This window comes from Neovison vison, chromosome 14 (assembly GCF_020171115.1).
Source record: "Neovison vison isolate M4711 chromosome 14, ASM_NN_V1, whole genome shotgun sequence".
In the NCBI taxonomy this organism is placed as follows: domain Eukaryota; kingdom Metazoa; phylum Chordata; class Mammalia; order Carnivora; family Mustelidae; genus Neogale; species Neogale vison.
The window spans coordinates 17,773,614-17,796,359 of record NC_058104.1 but is presented as its reverse complement, the minus strand read 5'-3'; the positions used below and the strand labels follow the sequence as shown (position 1 = coordinate 17,796,359).

The window sequence follows — 22,746 nt, the reverse complement described above, 5'->3', positions numbered from 1 at the left end:
AGCGTTTCAGGGCTCCTGGGGGGAGCTGCTTCTTACTCCCGTCTTACAGATGGGCAAAAAGCAGAGAAGGGAGTGGGCTCAGGTCCTACAGCTCCCAAGCAGGGGGCCTGGGACTTGAAGACAGACAGTCCGCAGGCCCAGTTATTCCAGACACTGTGTTGCTCTCTGCCCGCCTCATGTCACTCTGGGCCCAAGATGTGTGCTTCAGACTCAGTATAGCTAACAGCCCCCTCTACAGACCTAGACACAAGGCTTGCCCCACCGGGTGCCAGGGAAGCTTGGCCCACCAGGAGGTGGGCACAGACCAGGAGGGACCATGCAGGGGGTTCGGGCCGAGTGCCTGCGAGTCTTCTGCCAAAGGGAATGCTGGTGCCCACTGCCACTGCCAGGCTGCCTGGGGGCTGGCATGGGCCGGTGGAAAATGCCAGCCAGCCTGGGGCTTGGGCCAGCTTCATGCTGCTGGGGGCCAAGCCCAGTGGGGCACCCCTGGCCCATGCAATGGCGCCATCCCTACCCCAGCACATCCAGTCCATTCAGGTCATCCCCAGCTTGGCCCAAGCCAGCCTGGCTAAGAGCCCCTGGACCACATGGGGGCCAGGAGAGACCCTGATGGAGTCCCAGCCTCGGGAACCTTCTCTCCTAGGCGTGAGAGGACATGGTGGCTCAGCTTCCAAGGAGAGGAGCAACTTTGAGGGGATAGAGCTAAGAGCCCAGGGCAAGGCGACAGCTGGGTGTTGGGAGTGCAAAGCAGAGGCCCAGGAAGCCTGTTGCCTAAAATGGCAAAGCCTGTCAGCAGACTCCCAGCCAGCTGCTCAGAGCAGCACCTGCCCGGGTGGGAGGGAATTTGGGGAGGACAGCTGGAGGGGAGGCAGGTGCCCCGTGAACCTGCGACTGTGCTCAGTCACCCACTCGGCCCTCCATCAGGCAGCTCTTCAGTGGAGACCCCTGCCCTGGCTGCCTCCGGGACACGGCTGCCTGCACCTCCAGGCCCTCCCAATGCTGACCTCTGTTAACTCCCTGTCTCCACCCCCCGCCAGGTTTATTAAACCTGTGCTAGTGTGAAATGAGGCACACACCCAGAAGCGTGGGTAACACACCTATACACCACCCACCGCACCTGACACCAAGACCAGCTCCCCCGACGCACACACCACAATCCCCTCTTCATTACGGTGCCCTGTTTGCACTTGGGCCGTCCTTTCCCTGCTTTGCTTAAGTCCCCTTAGTACGACTTCCCTGGGAGAGTCTGGGTGTGGCCGTGGCGCTGTTGCGGCGACGGGACACACGGGGGCGCGCGGGGCTCGAGCCGGCTCTCACCTGAGTGCTGGCGGGACCCCGGGAACCCAGCGCTTGGGCCGGGGAGGGGGCGGGGTGGTGTGTTCTTGGCGGGCCCAGCCCCCTCCAAGTTGTTTGGTCTCAAAGCCTGCGGGCCCTTGCCTCTGCCCCTGTGATCCCGGGGCGGGTGTGGGGGTCCCGGTTCCTCTCCCCAGGAACTTCCTTTTGGCCCTGGCAGCTGCTTTGAAAACCTGTACAACTCGATACAAATGACAGAATGTTGCTGTTATTATTAAACGGTGAGTAAGCTCCTACTGTGTGCTTCCTCGGCCTTGAGCTAAGCCCTTTGCATTCATTTTGTTATGTAGTTCTCCTATCCTACAAGGACGTGGGAACTATCATCTCCATTTTACAAACATGGAAACAGGTCCAGAAACAAAGCAACTCGCTCACGACAGCACAGCTTACGTGTACAGCAAAGCAGGATAGAGCCCTAATTTTCCTTACTCCACGACCGGTGCTCTCTCCTACTATCTGTACTCAACTTCATAATACAGTCCTTCCACAGAGGGAAATATCCCTTGGAAGTATATTTTTGAATTTAAAAAATATTTACTTTAAATAATTGCAAAGCAGGCTTTGCAAGACTGGGCAGCTGGAAGAAGCCCAAGGTCCCGGACTCCTGGGAGATGGGTCTGGCAGAGGGGATGGCAGCTGGAGAGAGGCCCACCTACTTCTCCAGGCCTCCTGGGGACAAGCTTGGGGTCTCTCACAAGGACCCAGCCTGAGTCACAGGGGCTGTGGCTGCCAGAGATGCAAATGCAAAGGAAGGGGTGGGGGGCGGATCCAGCCCCCAGAGAAGCTCCAGGTCTATGGGCCTAAACTGATACGCCAGGCCCTCCCGTGCTGGTCCATGAACTGGAATGTTCCCTGAAGGTGCAGGCACAATGGGCTGGGAACCCTAACCTGTCAGAAACTTGGGGGATGGGTGGTCAACAAATAAACCAGTAAATAGAGGACAGGATTTCAGATAGAGGAAGTGTAATACGAAAATAAGGTGGGAAGCAAGATACGACAAGATGGGAAGTGTTCCAGAGAGGGTGGCCTGGAAGCACCCCGTTAAACGGATAAAAGGTGCCCTATGTGAAGGAAGGGGCAACCCCCAGCCGCGCTATTGTTAGGAACCAGCCCTTGCCCTGCCCCGGCTCCCTGCTAAGGACTATAAGGGGATCATCCAATTTGAACCTCTAGCTGCTTGGGGAAAGCTGCATCAATCAGCCCAGTTTTTGCAGGAGAAGAGACTAATCCGAAGCTCGGAAAGGCCCGGTGCGTCCCCAAGGTCGTTCAGCCCAGGGGCTGAGGCAGGGTAGAGTTGAGCTCGAAATCTCAAATCCAGAGAATGGTTAGGGCTGCCTCGGAGGCGGCCGTGGCCACTCTGCAGGGCTTCCCCGGGGGGTGGGAGAATGTCTGGCATTCGGGTGAGGTGCACGGCAGGCAAGAGGGAGGCAGCGAACCCAGGGCGCCCCACCCCGCTGGGACCCGGAGGCCGCAGGGACTTCCCGACTGGTCCCGAGGGACCGCCTCCTGGGGCACCTCTGGGGCAAACCGCCCCTTTTACAGTCTCGAAAACCAAGCCAGCGAGGCGAGGGCGGTGGGTGCGGGACTGGGGTCTGGAGGTCTGTCCACATCCCGGGAACCGAGTAGGAGAGGTCCACCGGCCAACTCGGACCCCACGCCACCCCTCAACCGGGACACCGCATCGCGTCACACCCTCCTACCCTGCAGGCGCCGAGGTGACGTCGCGCCTGCGCAGTGAGAGGGCACGGCCTGAGGAGCCAGCGGAACGGGCCCGGTGACGCGCACGCAGAGACGTGGGGGGCGGAGCCCCGGCGCCCTGGGCGCCTCTGATGGGCTGCATCGGGGAGTGGGCGGGGCGTGAGGCGTTCTTGGGCGTGGCCTCGAGGCCGGTTTGGAATTTTTGGCGCGAGCCGGCTCTGCGCGCGTTCACGGGCCGTTCCCCTCCGAGAGTCCTCCGGTAGAGAGCTGTCGCCCGCAGGCCCCAGCCCGCCTGACCGCCCCGGGGGCTTCCGCAGCCTCTGCCGACCCGGAATCTGGGACCTTGCTGAGCTGCTCCCCGCCCACCCCTCCAGGTGAGCCCAGGCCGGGTCCTGAGGATGGTGGGCCGGGACTCCCCTCCCGGCAGCCTCTGCCCCGTGACAGCCCCTGCCGGAGTCAGCCTCAACCGCCCTGTCCGCGGCGGCCCCGCCCTCTGCCCTGCCTCGGCTCCCGGGGCGGGCCCCGGCCCTCCTGGCCTGCCCGGCCTCCCAGGCCCCTTTTCTGGGCGCGCCTTTCCCCTTAGACTGGCCCCCCCCTTACCGGGCCCTCTCCGGGAGTAGCTCCTCACCCTTGACAGCCGGTCTCTTCGGATGTTCGCCAGGGTTTCCCCACGTCCACCGAGGTGAACCAGCTGTGGCCCTGCCCGGGAGGAGCTCACAGTCTAGCGCGGTAGACCGTGGTCAGCGATGTGTCCAGCCCAGTGAGAGGGTGAGAAAGCTCCAGAGGTCTCGCAGGCCGGCCTGCTCCGGGCCACCCTGGACTCTCGGGGGAGCCCCTGTTCCTTCTCTCTACCCTGTTGCCTCCCCAAAGCTGTTCGGCCAGGCCAAGTGGTGCTAGAATGCAAGGGATATTGGGGTGGTCTGAGAACTGGTTTAAGAGGCAGATGCCTGGTGTCCCCAACATGCTGGGACTGGGCCTCTAACCAGCGCTGGAGGGGGTTCTGACACCCTGGTTCTGCCTGGAAGAAACCTGACATGGGAATCCTGAGGTGAACCCTGTGGAGGAAGGGTCCCCACAGGGTATAGGGTGTCTTCCCTGCAGGCCCCTTTACGGGGTGGCGGTGGGGGTGTCCCTCCCCTGTCCTCTCACTGTCCCAGCTACTGGAGGGCACACCACTTCAGACGACTGCTCCCTCCTGGTTCTGTTACTGACTCACTCCCTGCTGGGTATGGTATCTTTTGATACACTGTGGCTTCCTCTCCAAATTGGACTCCTCCTCTTTGGTCTTCTTGTTTTTGTTTCTGTTATAACATTATAGCAACATAAGAGCCCTTTCTTTCCCAACACACACCTTGGGATGGTTGCACTTTGTGTGTTCCTTCAGTTACTGCTCAGAACACTATTATATATTACTTGTTATGTAACAGCATTTACTGGGGGATCTGTATGCCAGACACTGGGCTGAGCCTTCCCTGAGGTATTACGGTCCACAATGCCCTGTGGCTCCTTGTGTTTCTGAATTCAACATGTCTCTTGATTTTAGAAAGCTAATAGAGTACACACATCATTTATATGTAACATCACCTGTGGGCCTAGGACATCATCCCATAATCAAACCCATTAATATTTCTGTCAAGAAATACATGAACAGGGGCGCCTGGGTGGCTCAGTGGGTTAAGCCACTCCCTTCGGCTCAGGTCATGATCTCGGGGTCCTGGGATCGAGTCCTGCATCAGGCTCTCTGCTCAGCGGGGAGCCTGCTTCCCTCTCTCTCTCTCTGCCTGCCTCTCCATCTACTTGTAATTTCTCTCTGTCAAATAAATAAATAAAATCTTTAAAAAAAAAAAAAAAAAGAAATACATGAACAGGGGCACCTGGGTGGCTCAGTGGGTTAAAGCCTCTGCCTTCAGCTCAGGTCATGATCCCAGAGTCCTGGGATTGAGCCCCGCATCGGGCTCTCTGCTCAGCAGGGAGCCTGCTTCCTCCTCCTCCTCTCTCTCTGCCTACCTCTCTGCCTACTTGTGATCTCCATCTGTCAAATAAATAAATAAAATCTTTTAAAACAAAAATACATGAACATTCACTGTTAGAGGGAAAAAGAAGTCAGAGTTTTCTGCTCGATGATTGTTGCATGTAGAGATCCAGTCATTGCAGCACTGTTTGTAGAGAAGACTTCTTTCCCACTGAATGGTTTCAGCACCCTTGTCCAAATCAGTTGACTGTGAGTGTCAGGGTTTATTTCTAAACTCTCAGTTGCATTTCAGTGATCTATACATCTGTCCTTCTGTGAATATCACTGTTCTGATTCCTGTAGATTTACAATTGAGAAATGCAAGACTTCCAACTTTGTTTCAACTATTCTGGGACCTATGAAATTCCGTATGATTTTGGGATCAGTTTCTCAGTTTCTACAAAGAAGCCAGCTGGGATTCTAATTCTGATTTTACTGAATCTGTAGATCAGTTTGGAAAGTATTGACATTTTTTATCTATGTTAATTCTTTGGATCTATGAACATATAATGTCTTTCCATTTATTTATGTTGTCTTTACTTTCTTTGAGAAGCTGAGGGAAAAATGGAAAGCAGGTCTATATGTATGATGTTTGTTATATTGATCTTATTTATCATTTCTGATTCTCTTCACTTGTTCCTGTGGATTCACCTGGTGTCATCTCCTAGTCCAGTATCGTTCTGTTCCCACCCAGCTCTTTTGGGCTAACAGTATGTATGTTATGTGTCTATACTTAGTATGCCCAACATACAATGACATACATATCGTTTTGTACAATTGCTTTTAATAATTTTTTTTAAAGATTTTATTTATTTATTTGACAGAGAGAGATCACAAGTAGGCAGAGAGGCAGGCAGAGAGAGAGGAGGAAGCAGGCTCCCTGCTGAGCAGAGAGCCCGATGGGGGACTCGATCCCAGGACCCTGAGATCATGACCTGAGCCGAAGGCAGCGGCTTAACCCACTGAGCCACCCAGGCGTCCCTGTACAATTGCTTTTTAAATCAGCTAAGAGAAGAAATACATATTTACATGTGAATGTTAACACTTCCTTTAAAGATTTTATTTGTTCATTTGAGAGAGAGACAGAGAGAGCACAAGCAGGGAGAGGGGCAGAGGAAGAGGGAGAAACAGACTCCACAATGAGCTGAGTGCCGGACATGGGGCTCATCCCAGGACCTGGAGATCAGGACGTGAGCCAAAGGCAGATGCTTAACCATGTGAGCCACCCAGGCACCCCACATTGTCTTCTGGTTCACATAATTACTTTTTTTTTTTAAGATTTTATTTATTTATTTGACAGAGAGAGAGCACAAGTAGGCAAAGAGGCAGGCAGAGAGAGAGAGAGGAGGAAGCAGGCTCCCCGCTGAGCAGAGAGCCCAATGCGGGACTTGATCCCAGGACCCTGAGATCATGACCCGAGCCGAAGGCAGCGGCTTAACCCACTGAGCCACCCAGGCGCCCTCACATAATTACTTTTTTTTTTTTATTACTTTTCAGTGTACTAGAATTCATTGTTTATGCACCACACCCAGTTCTCCATGCAATACATGCCCTCCACAATACCCACCACCAGGCTCACCCGACCTCCCACCCCCCGCCCCTTCAAAACTACATAATTACTTTTATCAGTGCTTTGTTTCGTCATATAGATTCTGATTACTATTTGGAATCATGTACTTTTAGCATGGAGAACTACCTTTAGTTTTTCTTAAAAAAGCAGCTCTATTAGCAATGAATTTTTTGTTTTTATCCAGGAATGTCTTTATTTTGGCTTTATTTAAAAAAAATATTTTATTTATTTATTTGACAGAGAGAGAGAGAGCAGAAGCAGGGGAGGTGGCAGAGGGAGAAGCAGGCTCCCCACCAAACAGGCAACTGGATGTGGGGCTTGATCCCAGGGCCCTGGGATCATGACCTCAGCTGAAGGCAGACACTTAACTGACTGAGCCACCCAGGCATCCCTATTTTGCCTCTATTTTTGAAAGATAGTTTGTTGGATATAGATTCTTGGCTGGGGCGCCTGGGTGGCTCAGTGGGTTAAGCCGCTGCCTTCGGCTCAGGTCATGATCTCAGGGTCCTGGGATCGAGTCCCGCATCAGGCTCTCTGCTCAGCAGGGAGCCTGCTTCCCTCTCTCTCTCTCTGCCTGCCTCTCTGTCTACTTGTGATCTCTCTCTGTCAAATAAATAAATAAAATCTTTAAAAAAAAAAAAAAGAATTCTTGGCTGACAAACTACCCCCCCAACCCCCTACCCCGATATTTGAATATGCCACCCTACGGCCTTCTGGCATTGGCTTTTTCTGGTGAGAAGTCAGCAGTTAATCTCCTTCGGTAGGGGGCTTATAAGTGATGAGTCCTTTCCCCTCTTGCCACTCTCAAGATTGTGTCCTTGTTTTTGGCTGTCAGCATTTTTTAATACGATGTTTCTGGATGTGGATCTCTTGGCTTATCCTACCTGAAGTTCATTGAGCTCATTGGCTAGGTTAATGCATTTTTCTTGGGGTGGGAGGTTTTTCTGGGAATCACATCTGGGAAGTTTTCCCCTGTTATTTCTTAGTGTATTTTCCCTGCTGCTTCTCTTCTTTCCTTCCCACATGCCATTCTGCCGACACTGGTGAACTTAATAGTGTTCTACTTTTCTCTGAGGCTCTGTTCTGGTTCTTCCTGATTTGTTCCGTCTGTTGTTCAGACTGAATAATCTCTTTCCTTCTGTCTTCAGACTGGCTAGCATCCTGCCAGTTCAAATCCACTGTTGGACATCTCCTGGGAATGTTCCCATTTCAGTATCACACCTTTCATTTCCATAATTTCCACTTTGTTCTTTTTATAATTTCTATCTCATTATCAATATTCTTTATTTGGTGAGGTGTTGTCATCAGAGTTCTCTTTAAGCACAGTTCCCTTTAGTTCTTTGAACACATTTGGAGTGGCTACTTTGACATCTTCATCTGTGAAATCTGACATCTGGTCCCTCTTACCGGTCGTTTCTGTCACCTGCTTTGTTCCTGTGTGTGAATCACACTTTCCTATGCCTTTGTGTGTTTTGTAATTTTTTGTTGTTGTGGGAAACTGGATATTTTAGACAGTGCTATAGCAACGGTGGGTACTGGTTTCTCACTGGTCCTCTGCAGCTTGTGACTTTGTTTGCTTGTTTATTTGCTTTGTGACCAGCTGGGCCCTTGTAGTGATGTCTCTCTCACCCCCTCCTCGGAGGGCCCAGCCGGGCACCCCGTGTACCCTTTGGAGCACCAGGGGCTTCCCGGGGGCTCTCTCTGCCCTTCCCCTCCCTCAGCTCCTACTCCACCGGTTGTGGGCTGATCGTCCCACTGTTTCTGACGCTGCCTCGGGCTCCACTGCTCCATAGACTTATCTAATTAACTTGGGGCTCCTTCAACAAGGGAGTTTTTGCACTCAGTGTCTGGGGTGTGTTCTGACCCCAGCAGAGCTCTTGCTAGCTGTCTCCTTCCCCAGTTCTCTCTGGGAAGCTGGCTGGCCCATGGGGTACTTGGTTGCACTAATAGTGGTGCCAGCTTCCTCGCATTTGCTTATCACCAAAACCTCCAGTGACTTTGAGAGTGCCTTTAAGCTTGAACTTCCCACACATTGTTTCAAAAAAAGTCTCTCCCCCCGCCCCAGAGAGAGCCTCAGAACTTTCTGTGTCATTGTCTGCTTCTCCATAGGCAGAATCCCTAGGCCGCAACACTGGAGCTGAGGGCAGGGACAGTGGTGCCTGTCTCCCTGGGTGACACTGCTGCCTTAGGGTGGGGACAGCAGCCCCTTGCCTTCTCTGCTCACCTTTCCCATGGGGGAGCCTCCTTCCTGTGAATGAGCTTGGCCTTGAGCTATCAGGCCTCCGTGTTCCCAGCCTCCTGGCCCTGAGGTTGAGCTTTTGCCTCTTGAGCAGGGGCTGATGGCAGAGGGAGCCCCAGGCCTGTCTGCTGTACCTGCCAGGAATGCAACCTCTGCCACCCAGAGCGGGAAGTGGAGCTTCATGAAATGAGTTTCAGCCCCACAGCTAGGAGAAAGAAGTCAGGAAAGAAACTTGGCTTCAGACCTTTGTTTTTACTTTTGAATTGGAGATAAGAGATGCTGGGCCTGTGTTAATATTTCCACCTTACATTTTTGGAAGAAGGTATAAATTTTCAGGCCAAACAGCTGGTTGTGACAGGGCAGGGACACACAGGCAGGCGGTCTGGCTCCGGAACCTGCCTCAGCTTAAACTCTGCTGGGCTGTGGGAGTCTCTAGGACATGGCCTTGGGCTTTTCACTTTATGCTTCTGTGACCTCCAAGGTACAGATGACTCTGTGCTGATGTATACGTATTTGTCCTCTGCCTTCTCCCGCAGGTGCTTGGTGTCCCTGTGGCCTCCATGTTTAAAGCTGAACGTGCGTGCGGAGTGGACGTGGCTCTTTTCCGAAGTCCCTTTGGGGCCACAGGACCAGGCACTGTTTGAGTAGACACAGTGCTCTGTACTGTGCACTTGGGGTCTCCTGCGCTGGCCATGCCCGTGCCCACGGAGGGCACACCTCCCCCACTGAGTGGTACCCCTGTCCCAGTCCCAGCCTACTTCCGCCATGCCGAACCTGGCTTCTCCCTCAAGAGGCCTGGGGGGCTCAGTCGGAGCCTCCCACCCCGACCCCCTGCCAAGGGCAGTATCCCCGTCAGCCGCCTCTTCCCTCCTCGGACCCCGGGTTGGCACCAGCCGCAGCCCCGGAGAGTGTCATTCCGAGGCAAAGCCTCTGAGACCCTGCAGAGCCCTTCGTATGACCCCAGCTGCCCGGAGTCCTTTTTCCAACAGAGTTTCCAGAGGCTTGGCCGCCTGGGCCACGGCTCTTACGGAGAGGTCTTCAAGGTGAGTGGGGGCACAACTCCCTGGGCCTGCTGGGGGACTCCCCCTGCCTCCCTCCCCTGCTTCTCATTGCTTGACAGGCTTCCTTTGTTAGTTCCTGATTTGACAGCTTTCCCTGTCCCCCTGCTCAGGCCCCCCAGTACCCACACTCCCCTTGCCCTGAGCCTGGCACACTGCACAGTGGCCGTGCCTTTTCCTAAAGGAGAAAGGCTGCCCTTTCTCCTGACGTAGAGCCAGCCCGCTCTGTGCAGTGCGCCCTTCCCCCGTCACCTCAGGCAAGCAGGCACCCAGGCTACATCCTCCATGCCACTTTTTTTTTTTTTCTTAAAATATATTTCCAATCATTTATATTCCCTTTAAAATGGACATTCTCCTTACACAAGTACTACACAGGAGACAATTTTGTCATTAAAAAGTACAAACAACAACGGCCCCTAGACCAGTTCTTCACAGAGGCAGCTACTGTGCTTCTCAGGGGGGTGTCTTTCCTTCCAGACCTTTCTCTATACATGCCCAAAGTTGATCATTGAGAAACAAACTCACTTTATATTCTGCACAGCGCTCACCCTGCCCACACAGTTTTGCCTCCGGCCCTCACGGAACCACAGGCCACAGAGACCCTCCTGGGTCGAGACTTTGAGCTCTTGGAGTGGGTCATCCAGTTTCGCTATTGCACGTGTGCGGGTGTCCCTAAGGTAGCTCTGCTAGAACATCCACACATGTGCGGTCATAATAGAGCCTGCCCAGCAGACCTCCTAAGTGCTGGTGCCCCCTCCCATCCCCCCACGGGCACCACCTCCCTTCCAGGTACGCTCTAAGGAAGACGGCCGGCTCTATGCAATAAAGCGCTCCATGTCACCGTTCCGGGGCCCCAAGGACCGGGCCCGCAAGCTGGCCGAGGTCGGTGGCCACGAGAAGGTGGGACAGCACCCGCGCTGTGTGCGGCTGGAGCAAGCCTGGGAGGAGGGCGGCATCCTGTACCTGCAGACCGAGCTGTGTGGGCCCAGCCTGCAGCAGCACTCTGAGGCCTGGGGCACCGGCCTGCCCGAGGCCCAGGTTTGGGGCTACCTGCGGGACACCCTACTTGCCCTGGCTCACCTCCACGGCCAAGGCCTGGTCCACCTTGACGTCAAGCCCGCCAACATCTTCCTGGGGCCCCGGGGCCGTTGCAAGCTGGGTGACTTTGGGCTGCTGGTTGAGCTGGGCACATCTGGAGCTGGAGAGGCCCAGGAGGGAGACCCCCGGTACATGGCTCCCGAGCTGCTGCAGGGCTCCTACGGGACAGCGGCGGACGTGTTCAGGTGAGGGCTGGGACGTGAGAGGCTCTGTGGTAGGCCAGAGGTGGGTGCAGTTAGCAGAGGGAGGGAAACGCTGCCCTAGTCCAAAGCCAGGAAGACTCAGCCTTGGGCTGGACACCCTGCCCTGAAGGAGTGGAGGCCCACCCTGTAGTCAAGGGGGTTCTGCAGAGTCAGGCTGTCTAAGCAGCGAACCCTCTGGAGCCACTTCACATGGGTCCACCCCATCCTCGTCACACCCCCCCATGGGGGAGGCAATGACCCCACTTACAAGTAACGGACACAGTGGGGTTGAGGGACTTGCCCAAAGTCCAGTTAGCACGTGGTGAGGCTGAGACTGGACCAGCACTGGGTCCCCTCATCCATGCTAATAACCCTGTTTGGCCTCGAAGAGCCACGTCCAGCCTTATCCACAGAACCATGATGGGAACATTAGTAACACAGTGCCCGTGCAGTCAGTGAGGGGTGCCAGGAGGACTCGCCAGCTGCTGTAGGCTGTGCTCTGCCCGGGGTCCATGCTGCACAACACGGTCCCATCACTGGCCCTGTTGAGTCCTTCTCAGGACCCCCTAACTGCCCCCCCAACGATGTCCCTGGCTCATGGCAGAAGACAGCACCCCTTCCCCACCCTCTTCTTGGGCAGCCTGGAGCTCTGGGGTCTGTCATCCCAAGGCCAACCTTGCCCCTCTTCTGTCACTGCCCCCGTCCTTCCCAGTCTGGGTCTCACCATCCTGGAAGTGGCATGCAACATGGAGCTGCCCCACGGTGGGGAGGGCTGGCAGCAGCTTCGCCAGGGCTATCTGCCCCCTGAGTTCACGGCTGGTAAGTAGAAGGCAAGGATGGAGAGGACCGTGCTGCCCCAGGGAGGGCAGGCTTGCGTGGGAATGGCCAGCAGTGGGGGACACTGGGCTTAGAGCCCCTCACTCCTGACATGGCCCTGCCCTGTGGACAGGCCTGTCCTCTGAGCTGCGTTCTGTCCTTACCATGATGCTGGAACCTGACCCCAAGCTGCGGGCCACAGCCTCAGCCCTGCTGGCCCTGCCCATGCTCAGGCGGCCTCGGCCCTGGAGTATTCTATGGTACGTGGCTGCTGATGCCCTCAGTCGAGGGTGGGCCCTGTGGCAGGTAAGTCGGTTGATGGGGCAGGGTGCCCCCCCCAACTCCCTGACCACAGGGTCTGATCTGCCTCCCCCATCCCTGTCCCCACAGGCCCTGCTCTCCCTGCTGTGCTGGCTCTGGCATGGACTGGCCCACCCTGCCAGCTGGTTACAGCCCCCGAGCCCCCCAGCAACCCCGCCTGGCTCCCCGCCCTGCAGCCTCCTCCTGCACAGCAGCCTCTCCAGCAGCTGGGATGACGACAGCGTAGGGTGGGTGAGAGTTGTGGGTGCTGGGGGCGGGAGACGGGGTGGTCATCACGTCCAGGCCCCAGACCCAAGAGGATTAGTGGTGAGCAGGACCCTTCCCACAAACCTAGCCCCCGTCATGCCCTGGGACGGGAACCGAGGCCAGTGGGGTGCAGCCTGGCCATGAATGCAGCGGTCTTTTCCAAGCTCGGTGTAGGGAATGTGTGGAGCAGAGCATACCTGGCAACTTTGGGCTTGGGGCACTGCAGCCCAAGTCCCCCTCCCCCCAATAGCAGGGGCTGCCAGTGTCCACAGATGAGGCACCAAGGAGCTGGGCCTGGGAAACTCCTGGTGGCTAAGTGAGGGGCTGCAATTAAGAAACTGCTGCAAAAGAGAACCACATGCTTGGGGCACAGGCCTCAGGAGGAATCACACCATTAACCCCTTCCTTACGGAAACGTCACCCCCTTGCCATGGGGACACTTCATATCGATAGGAAGTACCCGAAAAGCTTCATATCCACAAGGTCACTACAAAGCCAGCCGTCCTAACCACGTGTTCTGAGACTGAACGGACGTGGCCTTTGAGTGGTCAGGTGGCCTCTCAGAGTTGTGAAGGTGCTTCTGTCAAAGGGCACCGCGTTTCTGCTGTTTCCCACTGGGGCCCCATCCCCACCCATGTCAGGCTGGAGCCTGGCACCTGCATAGGGACAGGGTTGGTCTTGCTGCTCCCACCCAGCTGTGGCCTCCTCCCCGTGCACCCCCCACCCCCTGACACCTTACTTGTCTGGCCCATCCTGTGCAGGCTCTCGCTCTCTCCGGAGGCCGTCCTGGCCAGGGCTGCTGGGAACACCTCCACCCCCCGCAATGGCTCCCCTGCCCCCCGGAACAGGTACTCACTGAGGTGAGCAGGCCCAGAATCCAGGGGGGGTGGGAGGTAGTGGCTTTCAGACCCTGACTGTCATTTGTCTCTCTTCCCTCCCACCCCAGGGATGCCCTGGACCTAAGTGATATTGACTCTGAGCCCCCTCGGGGTTCCTTCCCCACCTTTGAACCTCGGAACCTCCTTAGCCTATTTGAGGACTCACTGGGCCCAACCTGAGTCTACAGGCCAGCCTCAGTGCTTTTAACCTTTTAGCCTCCCCCTCAGTCCTCCTGGAGGCTGGGGTCCCTCTGGGAGCTCCAAGGGTGCCTCCTGCCTACCCATGTCTAATAAAAGGTATTTGAATCTCGGGAGCACCCACGCTTGTTTGTGTGGCAACACTGTGCTTCCTGCCCCTTTATTGATGTTGCCTAGGGTCTGCGGCCCCAGCGTGCACCGAGGCTGGGCCCTCATGCAGGGCCCCAGGCCAGCTGGCTGGAGGCAGGAGCCATGCGCTGCATGTAGCCGAGATTTCCTGAGCAGGCACATCCCCACTGTGTAGGTCAGGCCATCAGAGCATGGCCCTCAAGAGTGGAGAGGGGGCCTCAGCACAGGGGGACCCTGAGTCCAGTGCCCCTCAGCTCTCGTGTCTTTGTGCTAGCTGCCTGGAAAAAGCAGCTGCAGCTACCCTCCTACCCCTTGGTCCTGGGATAAGAGACTGGTCCTGTTGCCCAAACTCCTCACTCCACAGTCTCTGGACAGAAGGGAGAAGAGGGGAGGTGAGCCTCAGGCTGCAGGGAGGGCTGGCATGCAGAGCAGAAAGACAAAAGTCAGGAAATAGGGGCTGAAGGCTGGGCCAGGCACCCATAAGATACCTTATGTGTGGGGGCAGAGTAGGCTCATGGCTCTGGGCTGGTAGGGTTCCAACTGTCAGAGCCAGACATGACCCCAGAGTCCCTCCAGCCATGCCCTCATAGGTCACAAAGGATAAACTGAGGCCTAGGAAGGAAAGGGTTCCTTCTAGCCTACCGGGACAGTACCCTGAAGGAAGGCAGCAGGGAGGGAAAGCCAGAGCTCCAAGGTGTGAGTAGAAGAGATTAGTCCACAGGGAGAAACGGACGAACAGATGAGGGCTCCCAGCTGGGAAGTCCTGTTTGCTGGAAGCATCCAGGCCATCGGCCCCTCCAAGACCAGCAGCAGGAGTGAAGCACGCTATTGGTTCCAGAGGACTGTCAGGAGGGAGGCCGGCGTGGCAGGCAGGAGGTGGCTCAGTCTGGGGGACAGGCGTGGTGGGCGGCCCAGAGCAGGTCGGGCACGACGCCAGCGTGCAGCTGGAGGATGGAGCCCACGCTGAGCAGGTGCATGATCTGGTGGGAGTTGCCCCAGTAGTCGAAGCGGCCGGGTCCCCAGCGCTCCGGCAGGCGGGCCACGTTCACCAGCCCCCCGAGCAGTGCCAGCGCATCCATGCGCAGGTAGCAGGGCAGGGAGCCTGGAGCCCCGGAGCCCAGCCCCATTCCCCGGGCCCCAAACACCAGAAGGCGGGCTGCAGCCTGCCAGCCAAAGGCGCGGAGCCGGGCACTGGTGGAGGGAGCAGTGAGGGCCCGCCAGCCGGCCACACCCGACAGCACAGTGTAGCCCAGCAGAGCGGCGGGGCGAAGCCAGGGCCTACAGGCCAGGGTACAGTGGATGATGGGCAGAGCCCCTGTACCGGAGAGAGAGGCAGGAGAAGGCACATAAGTCTAGGCAACTAACTGCCTGCCCTTTATACCCAGGGCTCACGTGAGTGACCCCTGCCTCCACCCCCTCCCCACTGGCTCCCACCCTTCAAGCCAACCCACTCCATCCCTGGGCTCACCGAGGGTGTTGACGAGGCAGACCCCACACATATCCAGGGCAAGGAGTCGCGTGTACACAGCGCTGCCCCCTTGGTGGCACATGAAGAGGTGATACAGCACGGAGCCTGCGGGGGGTGCCAGGCAGGCCACACAGTGTGTGCCCCCCAGCCAGCCGTCCTTGCCCAGCTGACCCCACGGCATGGTCATCGGCAGCAGCACCAGGAAGCCTAGCAAGGCCAGCCCTGGGGGAGGGAGACAATGAGCCACCACACAGCTGGAGCACAGAGGACAAGTCGTGTCCTCAGGAAGTCCACGGTCTAGAGATAACACAAGAGGGATGAGGCAAGACCAGTCTTGGCAGTGCTCTCAGCACAGAGCAGCCGGGCCTCTGACAGGGGCAGCCCTGTGCCTTCAGTAACTTCCGTGACAGCAGAGCTCACAATTCTGGAAGTAGAGATGGTTATCGACACTTTCAGTTGAAGACGCCGAGTGAGTGCCCCGGGTGAGCCCAGCAGGTAGGCCATGGACACAGTCTTAACGCCCACACTGTTCCCGTCCCTCAGCCACATTACCTCCCCAGAAAGCCGGGCGCCCCAATCCCCCAAATTTGGTGTGTCAGCAGAAGCCAGAAGGAGGCATGACCTCATGCTGAATTCTGAATAGGATATGTGGGCAATGATACCAGATCCCCTGGTCACTTAGCTTGCTTCTCCCAAAGCCTGTGTGACCAGACACCAGGAGGCTTGGATCTTTTTGTCTTCTAGAAAGAGGCAAAGTCAGGCAAGGGAGAGGGGCTGAAGAAGCTTGTTCCATCTCCTTTAGGCACTTTTTTCCTCGTGCTCCATTCCTTTTGGCCCCAACCAGGGCAATTCCTACCCCTTCCCCTGGGTACTGGCATTGCCCTCACAGGGGTCAAAGGTGGGCACAGCAGACTGAGGCTGCACACCAGCCAAGGTCTGGCCGGGCCACAGTACCCCAGTGAGGCAGGTACCAAGGTTGGGCCCAGTCTGCTCAGGCCCCTCTCCTGGCGCCGGGCAGCCCAAGGACGGGCAGGGCTGTGTCAGCAGAGCAGGGCCGCGGAGGAGGGGCTGGGCGCCTGCCGGGGGGAGGAAGGAGCCGCCACCAGGCGGAGCCTCGCGGCCGGGCTGCTCCGGCCCGGGGGTGGCAGGGCAGCCGCATGGGGAGGGGCTGAGGCCTGGCTTCTTTTCCTGGGCCCCTCGCAGCCGATGTCAACACCCGTCTACTGGACTAATGTGGGCGGGGGAGGGTGCCCCAGACGCAGGGATTATGAAAGGGGGCGGACACCAGACTCCTCCCCGGGGCTCAAAGGGATTAAGCGGACTTGGTCCCCTACTGCTTCCCTCGCCTGTCCCGGGGCCCCGCCCGGGGAGCGGAAGGACAGTTCCGTCCGGGACAATAGCAGCTTTGTCACCACGGCTCCTGGCCGTGCCAGGGCCCAGGCAACCCAGAACCTTAGCAGTGGGGCGCTCGCCGGCCCTCCGGCCCCCGGCCAGGCTCGGGCAGGGCTGCCGCGGGTGTGGGATGCGGGGCGCGGCTCACCGTGCGTGTAGATGTTGCCCAGCTCGTTGTGCAGGTAGAAGAGGCTGCGCAGACAGCCCGAGCCGCTGCTGGCCGGCCGGTAGCCCGTCAGCACGAACTTGTTGAACTGCAGGTGCGGTGGCGAGCTGGCCCAGTCCAGCAGGCGCGGCCCGGCCAGGAACGCCATGGCCCGGCCCGGCGCGGGTGGTCCGCGCTCCCCTCGGCCCCCGGCCTCCTCCTTAGTGGTGCGACGGCGCGCGGAGACTCATCCCAATGCCGGCCCGCCTCCCAGGCTCCGTTCGCGCACGCGCTGGCCGGGGGTCCCGGCCCGCGCCCCCTCCCGCGCTGCGCACGCGCGGGCCCGGCGCCCCCACGCCGGGGCCGAGGCCGGGGACGCGCGGGGCGCCGGAGCGCAGTGCGGCCGGCCCTGCCGGGGCAGGCGAGCCGCAGGGACAGTTCGTGGCGGCGGCGGCGGCGGCGGCGGCTGCCGGTCGTCTCTTCTCAGCCGGGAGGACGGGTGCGGCCGGACGCTGGTGGGGACGCCAGACTCCGCCCCAGCTGCTCGCCCCCGCCATCCCGCCAGCGTTTCGCGCGCGGTGCTCGTGACGTAGGCCCTGAGAGGGCCAATGGGCGCGGCTGGCTGGGGAGGCCCCGCCCACGCCTGCCCAGATTTTTCTTTAATTGGCATAATATATGCGGCCCCAGATTCATTTCCATGGGGTAGCTGTGGGCGAGGGATCCACAGTTCTGGGTCCGGGTGGCTCTGCTGGAGAGGCCCCGGCGCCTGAGTCTACCTTGCGCACCCAGGCTTTCCGCGCGACCCCCCAGATCGAGGCACCCTTGGGCACTCACCCTCTCACTTATCCTCACCCAGCCCCACCCCTCGCCCGGGCTCTGTCCAAGGTGCTGCCGGCCCCGGACCTTCGGACCAGTAAGGTCTAGACCCGGCGCGTCCCCACTCCACGGGCGAGCTCTCCACCCTGCCGACTCAGCCAGCGCGCAGCAAGCCGCGCTGAGATGCCCAGGTCTCTACGGGTGTGTCTGACGCGCCCAGCACCCTCGGGTGATGCCCTACCCTTCTGGCCAGGCTCCCTATAGCCTGGGCTCGGTCAAACTCGCTCCCTGTTATTGCCCACTGGGGGCACCTTCAGTTCCACCCAGAAAAGACAGGAAACGGGGGGAAGAGAGGGCGGGAGGCCAAAGGAGAAAGGTCGGTCGCTGCCGGAGTTCATCCTAAAGCGGGTCCAGGAATGCGTCCCTTCTCCGGCTTAACCCCCACAACCGGCTTCCTCCTCCCGTCTCCAGGACCCCGCCCACCCATCCTTTCGCCTCCGCTGTTCCTCAGTCTTCAGCATTACAGGAGTCCTCCAAATCACTCCTTAATTTGCATGGACACACCCAACCCTGGCTCCGATACCCTCATTAACATAACCCCTCCCATCAAGCAGGAACCTGCAGAACTGTACCAAAATAGGTCCTTTATTTAAAGTCTATAGTTGGTCTTTTGACTACTTTAATTGACCTCTCATACTTCCCTTAGGGCAGCAGTCCAGGACCACCACCAAAAGGCTCTCAAAGCAACCTGAAATCAGACACCCCCATATCAAGGTTCATGAGGAAAGGAAGCTGGGATTCCTCTTGCCCTTTGGCCTCAACCATCTGGACCCTGAGGGTCAGACCAAGTTCTCAATAGCATCAGATGCTTCCTGTCCAATGTCTGGCCTCCACCGGATGACCAGGGATCGAGCTGCCCTTACAGGGGCAGAAGGTCAACGTAGAGTTGGCATGAAGTCTCAGGTGTCCATCCCTCTGGCAGAGGGTCCAGTAGACCCTGGGGTTCCCGAGTCAGAGAGCAGAGATGAGCGAGCGCAGGGAACTCTGGCTGGAGGCGCTCAGGGGCCGGTAACTTGCGGCTAGACCCACAGCCTGAGAGTCGCTGGGAGGGCAGGGCAGGGCCACCCCTCGAGGCCGGCGGTACCACACAGCCCAGCTTCTCCTGGGGCCCCGGGAAGGCCCCAACGCTGGGGGACCTTTTCCCGGAGCCAGCAGACAGCTCCTAGAGAGGGAGCAGACGTCAGCCGAACCCTCAACCAATCTTACCTCCAGCGTCCTGCTTCACCTGCGATCCCACGCGCGATTCCCTGTGTGGACGCAAGGCTTCGACCCTCGAGAACCCAGGATTTCCTCCCTGTTCTGTTCCCCTTGGAGGCCCCAGCTTTCCAGCAGAGCCCCCTTCCCCGGGCCACCAAGGCGTCCGCCCTCAGGCCCTGCCCCAGAGGGCGCACCGTCGGCGAAGCAGGCGCAGCAACGACAGGAACAGCAGCAGCAGCACCGAGATGGCCGTCACCGTCGAGAAGACCCGGGCTGCGGGCGCACGGTACTGTGAGGACCGGATCTGTTAACGGCGGCTCCCTGAACTCCCTCCCGCCTCGCACGCCCGCCTCACCTCCCATCGCGGCCTCTGGAGCTCCGGGCCGGGGGCTGCAGCTGACGTTAGCCCAGTCGGGGGGCGCCGCGGGGGTCTGCGCCGAGCCCTTGGGCTCCGGGTCGTCGGCGGCGTCCTGTAGCCCTGCGGAGAGAAGTGTGAGGCGGGGCGGCGGGGCGGCGGGCAGGGGCGCGACCAGGCGGGCGCTTACCGCGGTAGGTGAGCGCGAAGCCCTGCGCGTGGCCGCGCGCGTCGCTGCGGAAGGTGAGCAGCAGCGCGGCGGCGCGCAGGCGCAGCGGCCCGGGCGGTGGCGGGCGGGCGCCGTCGAAAGCGCGGAGCAGGCTGCCCGAGGCGGCGTCGCGCAGCTCCAGCCGATCGCGCGGGTCGGCCAACTCGAAGAGGCGGAAGGTGAGCTCCAGCGCGGCGCCCGGCGGGCTCAGCGCCCAGCTGCAGTTCCGGTCCGGCCCGTACTCGTCCGGGAAGTCCGGGGAGTAGACGACGCCCTGAAGAGCTGTCCAGTTGCCCTGGCAGGAGCCCACGGACACTGTGGGCGGGGCCGGCAGTCAGAATCCCGGGGCCAGGCTCCTTCTCCTCCCCCACGGGGCCTCGACCCCAGATCTGTCCTGCTGCCACCTGAGCCGGGTCCCACTCCTTCGTGGACCGTGACTCCCCTCCTCAAGCCCCACCCTCAACCCAGGCCCGACCTTTGACCCCCCCAGGTTCGGCCGGGTCTCCACTTCTGCGCGTCTCAGATCCCGCCCCCTATGAGGGCATCGCGCTCCCCGGTCTCACCCAGAATCCGGCGCTCCCCCAGGGCTCTCTTCCCCGCTCACTCCTCACCTTCGTAGATACCCAGACGCCCATCGCCACCGCACAGCTGGCCTGGGTGGCCGAAGCAAATCTGGTCACAGTCGGTAGCTGGGGCCGGGCGTCCCCGGTCCAGGTCGCTTTCAGAGCCACAGAAGCAGGCATAGCCAGCCTCCACGCCCGCCAGCTGGGAGCACAGACTGGGTGACCCCAGAGGCAGCGGATGGGGCAGGGGCGGGGTAGTGGGAACCTAGGGTCTGGGTCGCAAGTGGGAATTGTACCGGAGGTTCCAAAATCAGCGTCAGGGTTTGACGCCAGGGTTGGGAGTTGATTTGGTGCTGAGGACAAGTTCAGGGTGCCGTTCTGGGCGGGAGGTGGGGGCAGTACCTGGTAGCCCTTCATGCGGCAGAAGCGAAGGCACACCTGTACCGTGAGCTTCGTTGAGGTGCCGCTGGGGCCACTGAGGGCGGGTGGTGCCCCCGAATCCACGAAGCAACCCAGGTATCCAGGCACTGGAGGGGGCAGCGGAGTCAGGCTTTGTCGGGTGCCCCCAGAAGAGAAGTCTACGCAGGCAGCCCAGAAAATTCCCATCCTTGTCCAACCGGGCCCACTCACTGTGGCACGTGGGTATATCGCAGTAACGCCAATAGATCCCCTCCTCTGTCTCGGCTACGTAACACCAGGGCTGCACGTCTCCGTCGGGGTTCCTGCCCGTGGAGGACAAGTGGTCCCCATCCAGCACCCCCAAAGGCTGCAAGTCCCAGGCCCCACCCCACGGCCTATCCGCAAAATGGCTGCAGTGTGTGTTAGAATTTGTTCCTCTCCGTTGCCGCACAAATTCTGGTTTGTCCCACGTGCTTTGGGACTTCCTAAGGGTTCGGTGGGAAGTCCTTAAAGGGATCCTGAGGGCATATTTTGGGCTTCAGCTGTTGCTAGGATGTGACCTTATACATAAGGACTTTGAGGTTGTCCCCAACTCTGCCTTGGGCCTCAGCCACTTCCCTTGCCTTGGGACCCTGCTTTAGAGCACAAGTGCTGAACCCTGAGCTTTGTGGTGTCCTCCTGCTCAGGTCCAGACATCAGTTGTGGCTCTGAACCCCCAACCCCTCCATAACGAGTAGAGTCTCTCAAATCAGTTGTACCGCGAGGACCCGGCCCCTCTCTCCAGGGCTCGGCACCCCCACCCCCACCCCCGACTGGATCCTGCCCCGGCAGCCTCCTTGAATGCCCAGACCTGACCTGAGACGGCAGAGTTTGGGCACCTAAGGCGGGTCCCATGAGCGACAGTGTTCTGAGCGTCCAGCCCCGCCCCCAGGGTGCTGGGCCTCGTCCCTCGCGGAGGCTCCGCTCCCAGCCCCTCCGGGTGGACTTTGTATCCGCCCAACAGAGCTCTCCAATTCCCCTACAACTCCCCCGGCCAAGGCCGGCTCCGCGCCGCGCAGCCCCGCCCCCAGCGCAGGCCCCGCCCTCACCGGCAGAAGTTGTGCGGGCCCAGTCCCCAGCGGCCTTGGGGGTCGCTGGAGCTGCTGTAGCTGTGCTGCTGCGTCTGGTCCCAGAAGAGACACGGGCGGCCGGCCCCGCGCGGCCCCGTCCGGTTCTGGTGGCCGCGGTAGTCTGCGCCATTCACCTGGAAGCACTCGGACAAGCCTGAACGACGACCGCGGGGACTGGGGGGGTCCGGACCTTCGCCCGCAGCTTCACCGCCCCCCCAACTCCAACTGCCCGGCCACCCACCTGCCCCCGGCTGCCCAGACAGCGCCCTCGGTGCCTGTGGGGCCCTGGCGCTGCTCAGCTGCTCCTGCCACCTGCTCTGCTCCCTCCTCAGCCTCTGGACCCGGGTCTTAGGCAGAGGACAGAGTGGTGACCATGGCTCAGAGTTGGGCCAAAACTCACCTGGGCTGTGCAGGCTCCCCGCGGAGGCCCCGCGTGGCGGCAGCAGCGGGAGGAAGAGGAGGAGAAGGAGGAGGCCCTGCGGGGCCTGTGTGTCCATCACCCCCAACCAAAGAGAGGTTGCACTGGCCAGCGCACGGTCCATGCCGCCCCCGGGGTCGCTCCGGGGTCTTCCAGGCGACCTGGGGGGGCGTTGTCCTCTGACCGTCTGTTCTCGTCCCACTCTGGGAGGCGCTCTTCGTCTAGGGCGGTCACTCCCGTGGATATTTACCTCCAGGGTTTCCGCCCCTGGAGGTGTCTCTTTGCCCCTGTGTCCCCACTGGGGATATCTCCGGGGTTCTCTGACCAGGAGCCGTCTCAGTCACTGCCCCTCAGTGCTCCCGGTCTCTCCTCGGCTTCCACGCCCGCCCCCTCCCGCTGCGCCTTGCTCTCTGAGCCTCCCTCAATCAGGTCTCTAACGCACTGGCTCCTGCCCCCCTCGCGTCCCTCTGTGGGTCCCTCCCCCTTGAGTACCTCCCTCCCCACCCCATCCCCCCGAGGCCGGGAAGCCCCGCCCGAGACTGGAGCGGAGGCAGCAGGTCCAGACGCCTCCCACGCCAATCTCCCCCCAAACCCACTGCCCGGGGACCCTCGGTGTCCCGGCAAGCTTCTCCCCTCCCCTCCCCCTCTCAAGGTTCTTGCATGTTCTAGGGGTGTGTGGAGGAGGACAGGTCACGCTGGTGGACAGACAGACCCTAATGGGAGTGATATGAGACCCTCTCCCGAGGCCACACGCCCCTGGGACACCCCAGTGTCTCCTGTTCACAGGAACCCTTGATTCAAGGGTACGCACGCACTCCC

General features: G+C 59.4%; 3 protein-coding genes across 14 annotated transcripts; 1 reads left to right on the top strand and 2 right to left on the bottom strand.

Annotated features, from left to right (window-relative positions):
* Positions 1 to 3,268: 3,268 nt before the first annotated feature.
* Positions 3,269 to 13,781, top strand: PKMYT1 (protein kinase, membrane associated tyrosine/threonine 1). Of its 9 annotated transcripts, none has more exons than XM_044232731.1 (9): positions 3,269 to 3,425; positions 3,713 to 3,819; positions 9,408 to 9,914; positions 10,719 to 11,212; positions 11,922 to 12,028; positions 12,159 to 12,331; positions 12,416 to 12,573; positions 13,354 to 13,440; positions 13,539 to 13,781. In XM_044232731.1, exons 3-9 carry the CDS (start codon positions 9,564 to 9,566, stop codon positions 13,648 to 13,650), a joined length of 1,482 nt encoding a protein of 493 aa, XP_044088666.1. In that variant the 5' UTR covers positions 3,269 to 3,425; positions 3,713 to 3,819; positions 9,408 to 9,563; the 3' UTR covers positions 13,651 to 13,781. The 9 variants fall into 9 exon arrangements, with proteins under 9 accessions (XP_044088666.1, XP_044088664.1, XP_044088662.1 ...); XM_044232729.1 differs by having other exon boundaries at positions 13,354 to 13,452; XM_044232727.1 differs by having other exon boundaries at positions 12,159 to 12,573.
* PAQR4 (progestin and adipoQ receptor family member 4) lies at positions 13,776 to 17,112 on the bottom strand. Its single transcript, XM_044232733.1, has 3 exons — positions 16,806 to 17,112; positions 15,266 to 15,487; positions 13,776 to 15,112 (listed from the first exon to the last, which is right to left on the bottom strand). The coding sequence occupies exons 1-3, from the start codon at positions 16,969 to 16,971 to the stop codon at positions 14,679 to 14,681; spliced, it is 822 nt and encodes a 273-aa protein (XP_044088668.1). The 5' UTR covers positions 16,972 to 17,112; the 3' UTR covers positions 13,776 to 14,678.
* Positions 17,113 to 18,260: 1,148 nt separating this feature from the next.
* On the bottom strand, positions 18,261 to 22,021 carry KREMEN2 (kringle containing transmembrane protein 2). 4 transcript variants are annotated; one of them, XM_044232980.1, is made up of 9 exons: positions 21,910 to 22,021; positions 21,489 to 21,663; positions 20,632 to 20,723; positions 20,404 to 20,528; positions 20,050 to 20,203; positions 19,421 to 19,753; positions 19,231 to 19,353; positions 19,070 to 19,148; positions 18,261 to 18,840 (listed from the first exon to the last, which is right to left on the bottom strand). In XM_044232980.1, the coding sequence occupies exons 1-9, from the start codon at positions 22,004 to 22,006 to the stop codon at positions 18,630 to 18,632; spliced, it is 1,389 nt and encodes a 462-aa protein (XP_044088915.1). In that variant the 5' UTR covers positions 22,007 to 22,021; the 3' UTR covers positions 18,261 to 18,629. The 4 variants fall into 4 exon arrangements, with proteins under 4 accessions (XP_044088915.1, XP_044088916.1, XP_044088917.1 ...); XM_044232981.1 differs by having other exon boundaries at positions 20,050 to 20,086; positions 21,910 to 22,006; XM_044232982.1 differs by lacking the exon at positions 19,070 to 19,148 and having other exon boundaries at positions 18,669 to 18,840; positions 21,910 to 22,006.
* Positions 22,022 to 22,746: the final 725 nt, after the last annotated feature.

Excerpts from the sequence above, each read along its gene's own strand:
- KREMEN2 (XM_044232980.1), bottom strand. The coding sequence starts at position 22,006 with ATGGACACACAGGCCCCGCAGGGCCTCCTCCTTCTCCTCCTCTTCCTC. Across the intron at positions 20,724-21,488 it reads GGCCCGCACAACTTCTGCCG|GAACCCCGACGGAGACGTGC; the intron begins GTGAGGGCGGGG and ends CTCCACGGGCAG. Across the intron at positions 19,354-19,420 it reads CTTCGCGCTCACCTACCGCG|GGCTACAGGACGCCGCCGAC; the intron begins GTAAGCGCCCGC and ends TTCTCTCCGCAG.
- PAQR4 (XM_044232733.1), bottom strand. The coding sequence starts at position 16,971 with ATGGCGTTCCTGGCCGGGCCGCGCCTGCTGGACTGGGCCAGCTCGCCA. Across the intron at positions 15,488-16,805 it reads GGGCAACATCTACACGCACG|GGCTGGCCTTGCTAGGCTTC; the intron begins GTGAGCCGCGCC and ends TCCCTCCCCCAG. Across the intron at positions 15,113-15,265 it reads CTGCCTCGTCAACACCCTCG|GGGCTCTGCCCATCATCCAC; the intron begins GTGAGCCCAGGG and ends TCTCCGGTACAG.
- PKMYT1 (XM_044232726.1), top strand. The coding sequence starts at position 9,564 with ATGCCCGTGCCCACGGAGGGCACACCTCCCCCACTGAGTGGTACCCCT. Across the intron at positions 11,213-11,921 it reads ACAGCGGCGGACGTGTTCAG|TCTGGGTCTCACCATCCTGG; the intron begins GTGAGGGCTGGG and ends CGTCCTTCCCAG. Across the intron at positions 12,029-12,158 it reads GCCCCCTGAGTTCACGGCTG|GCCTGTCCTCTGAGCTGCGT; the intron begins GTAAGTAGAAGG and ends CCCTGTGGACAG.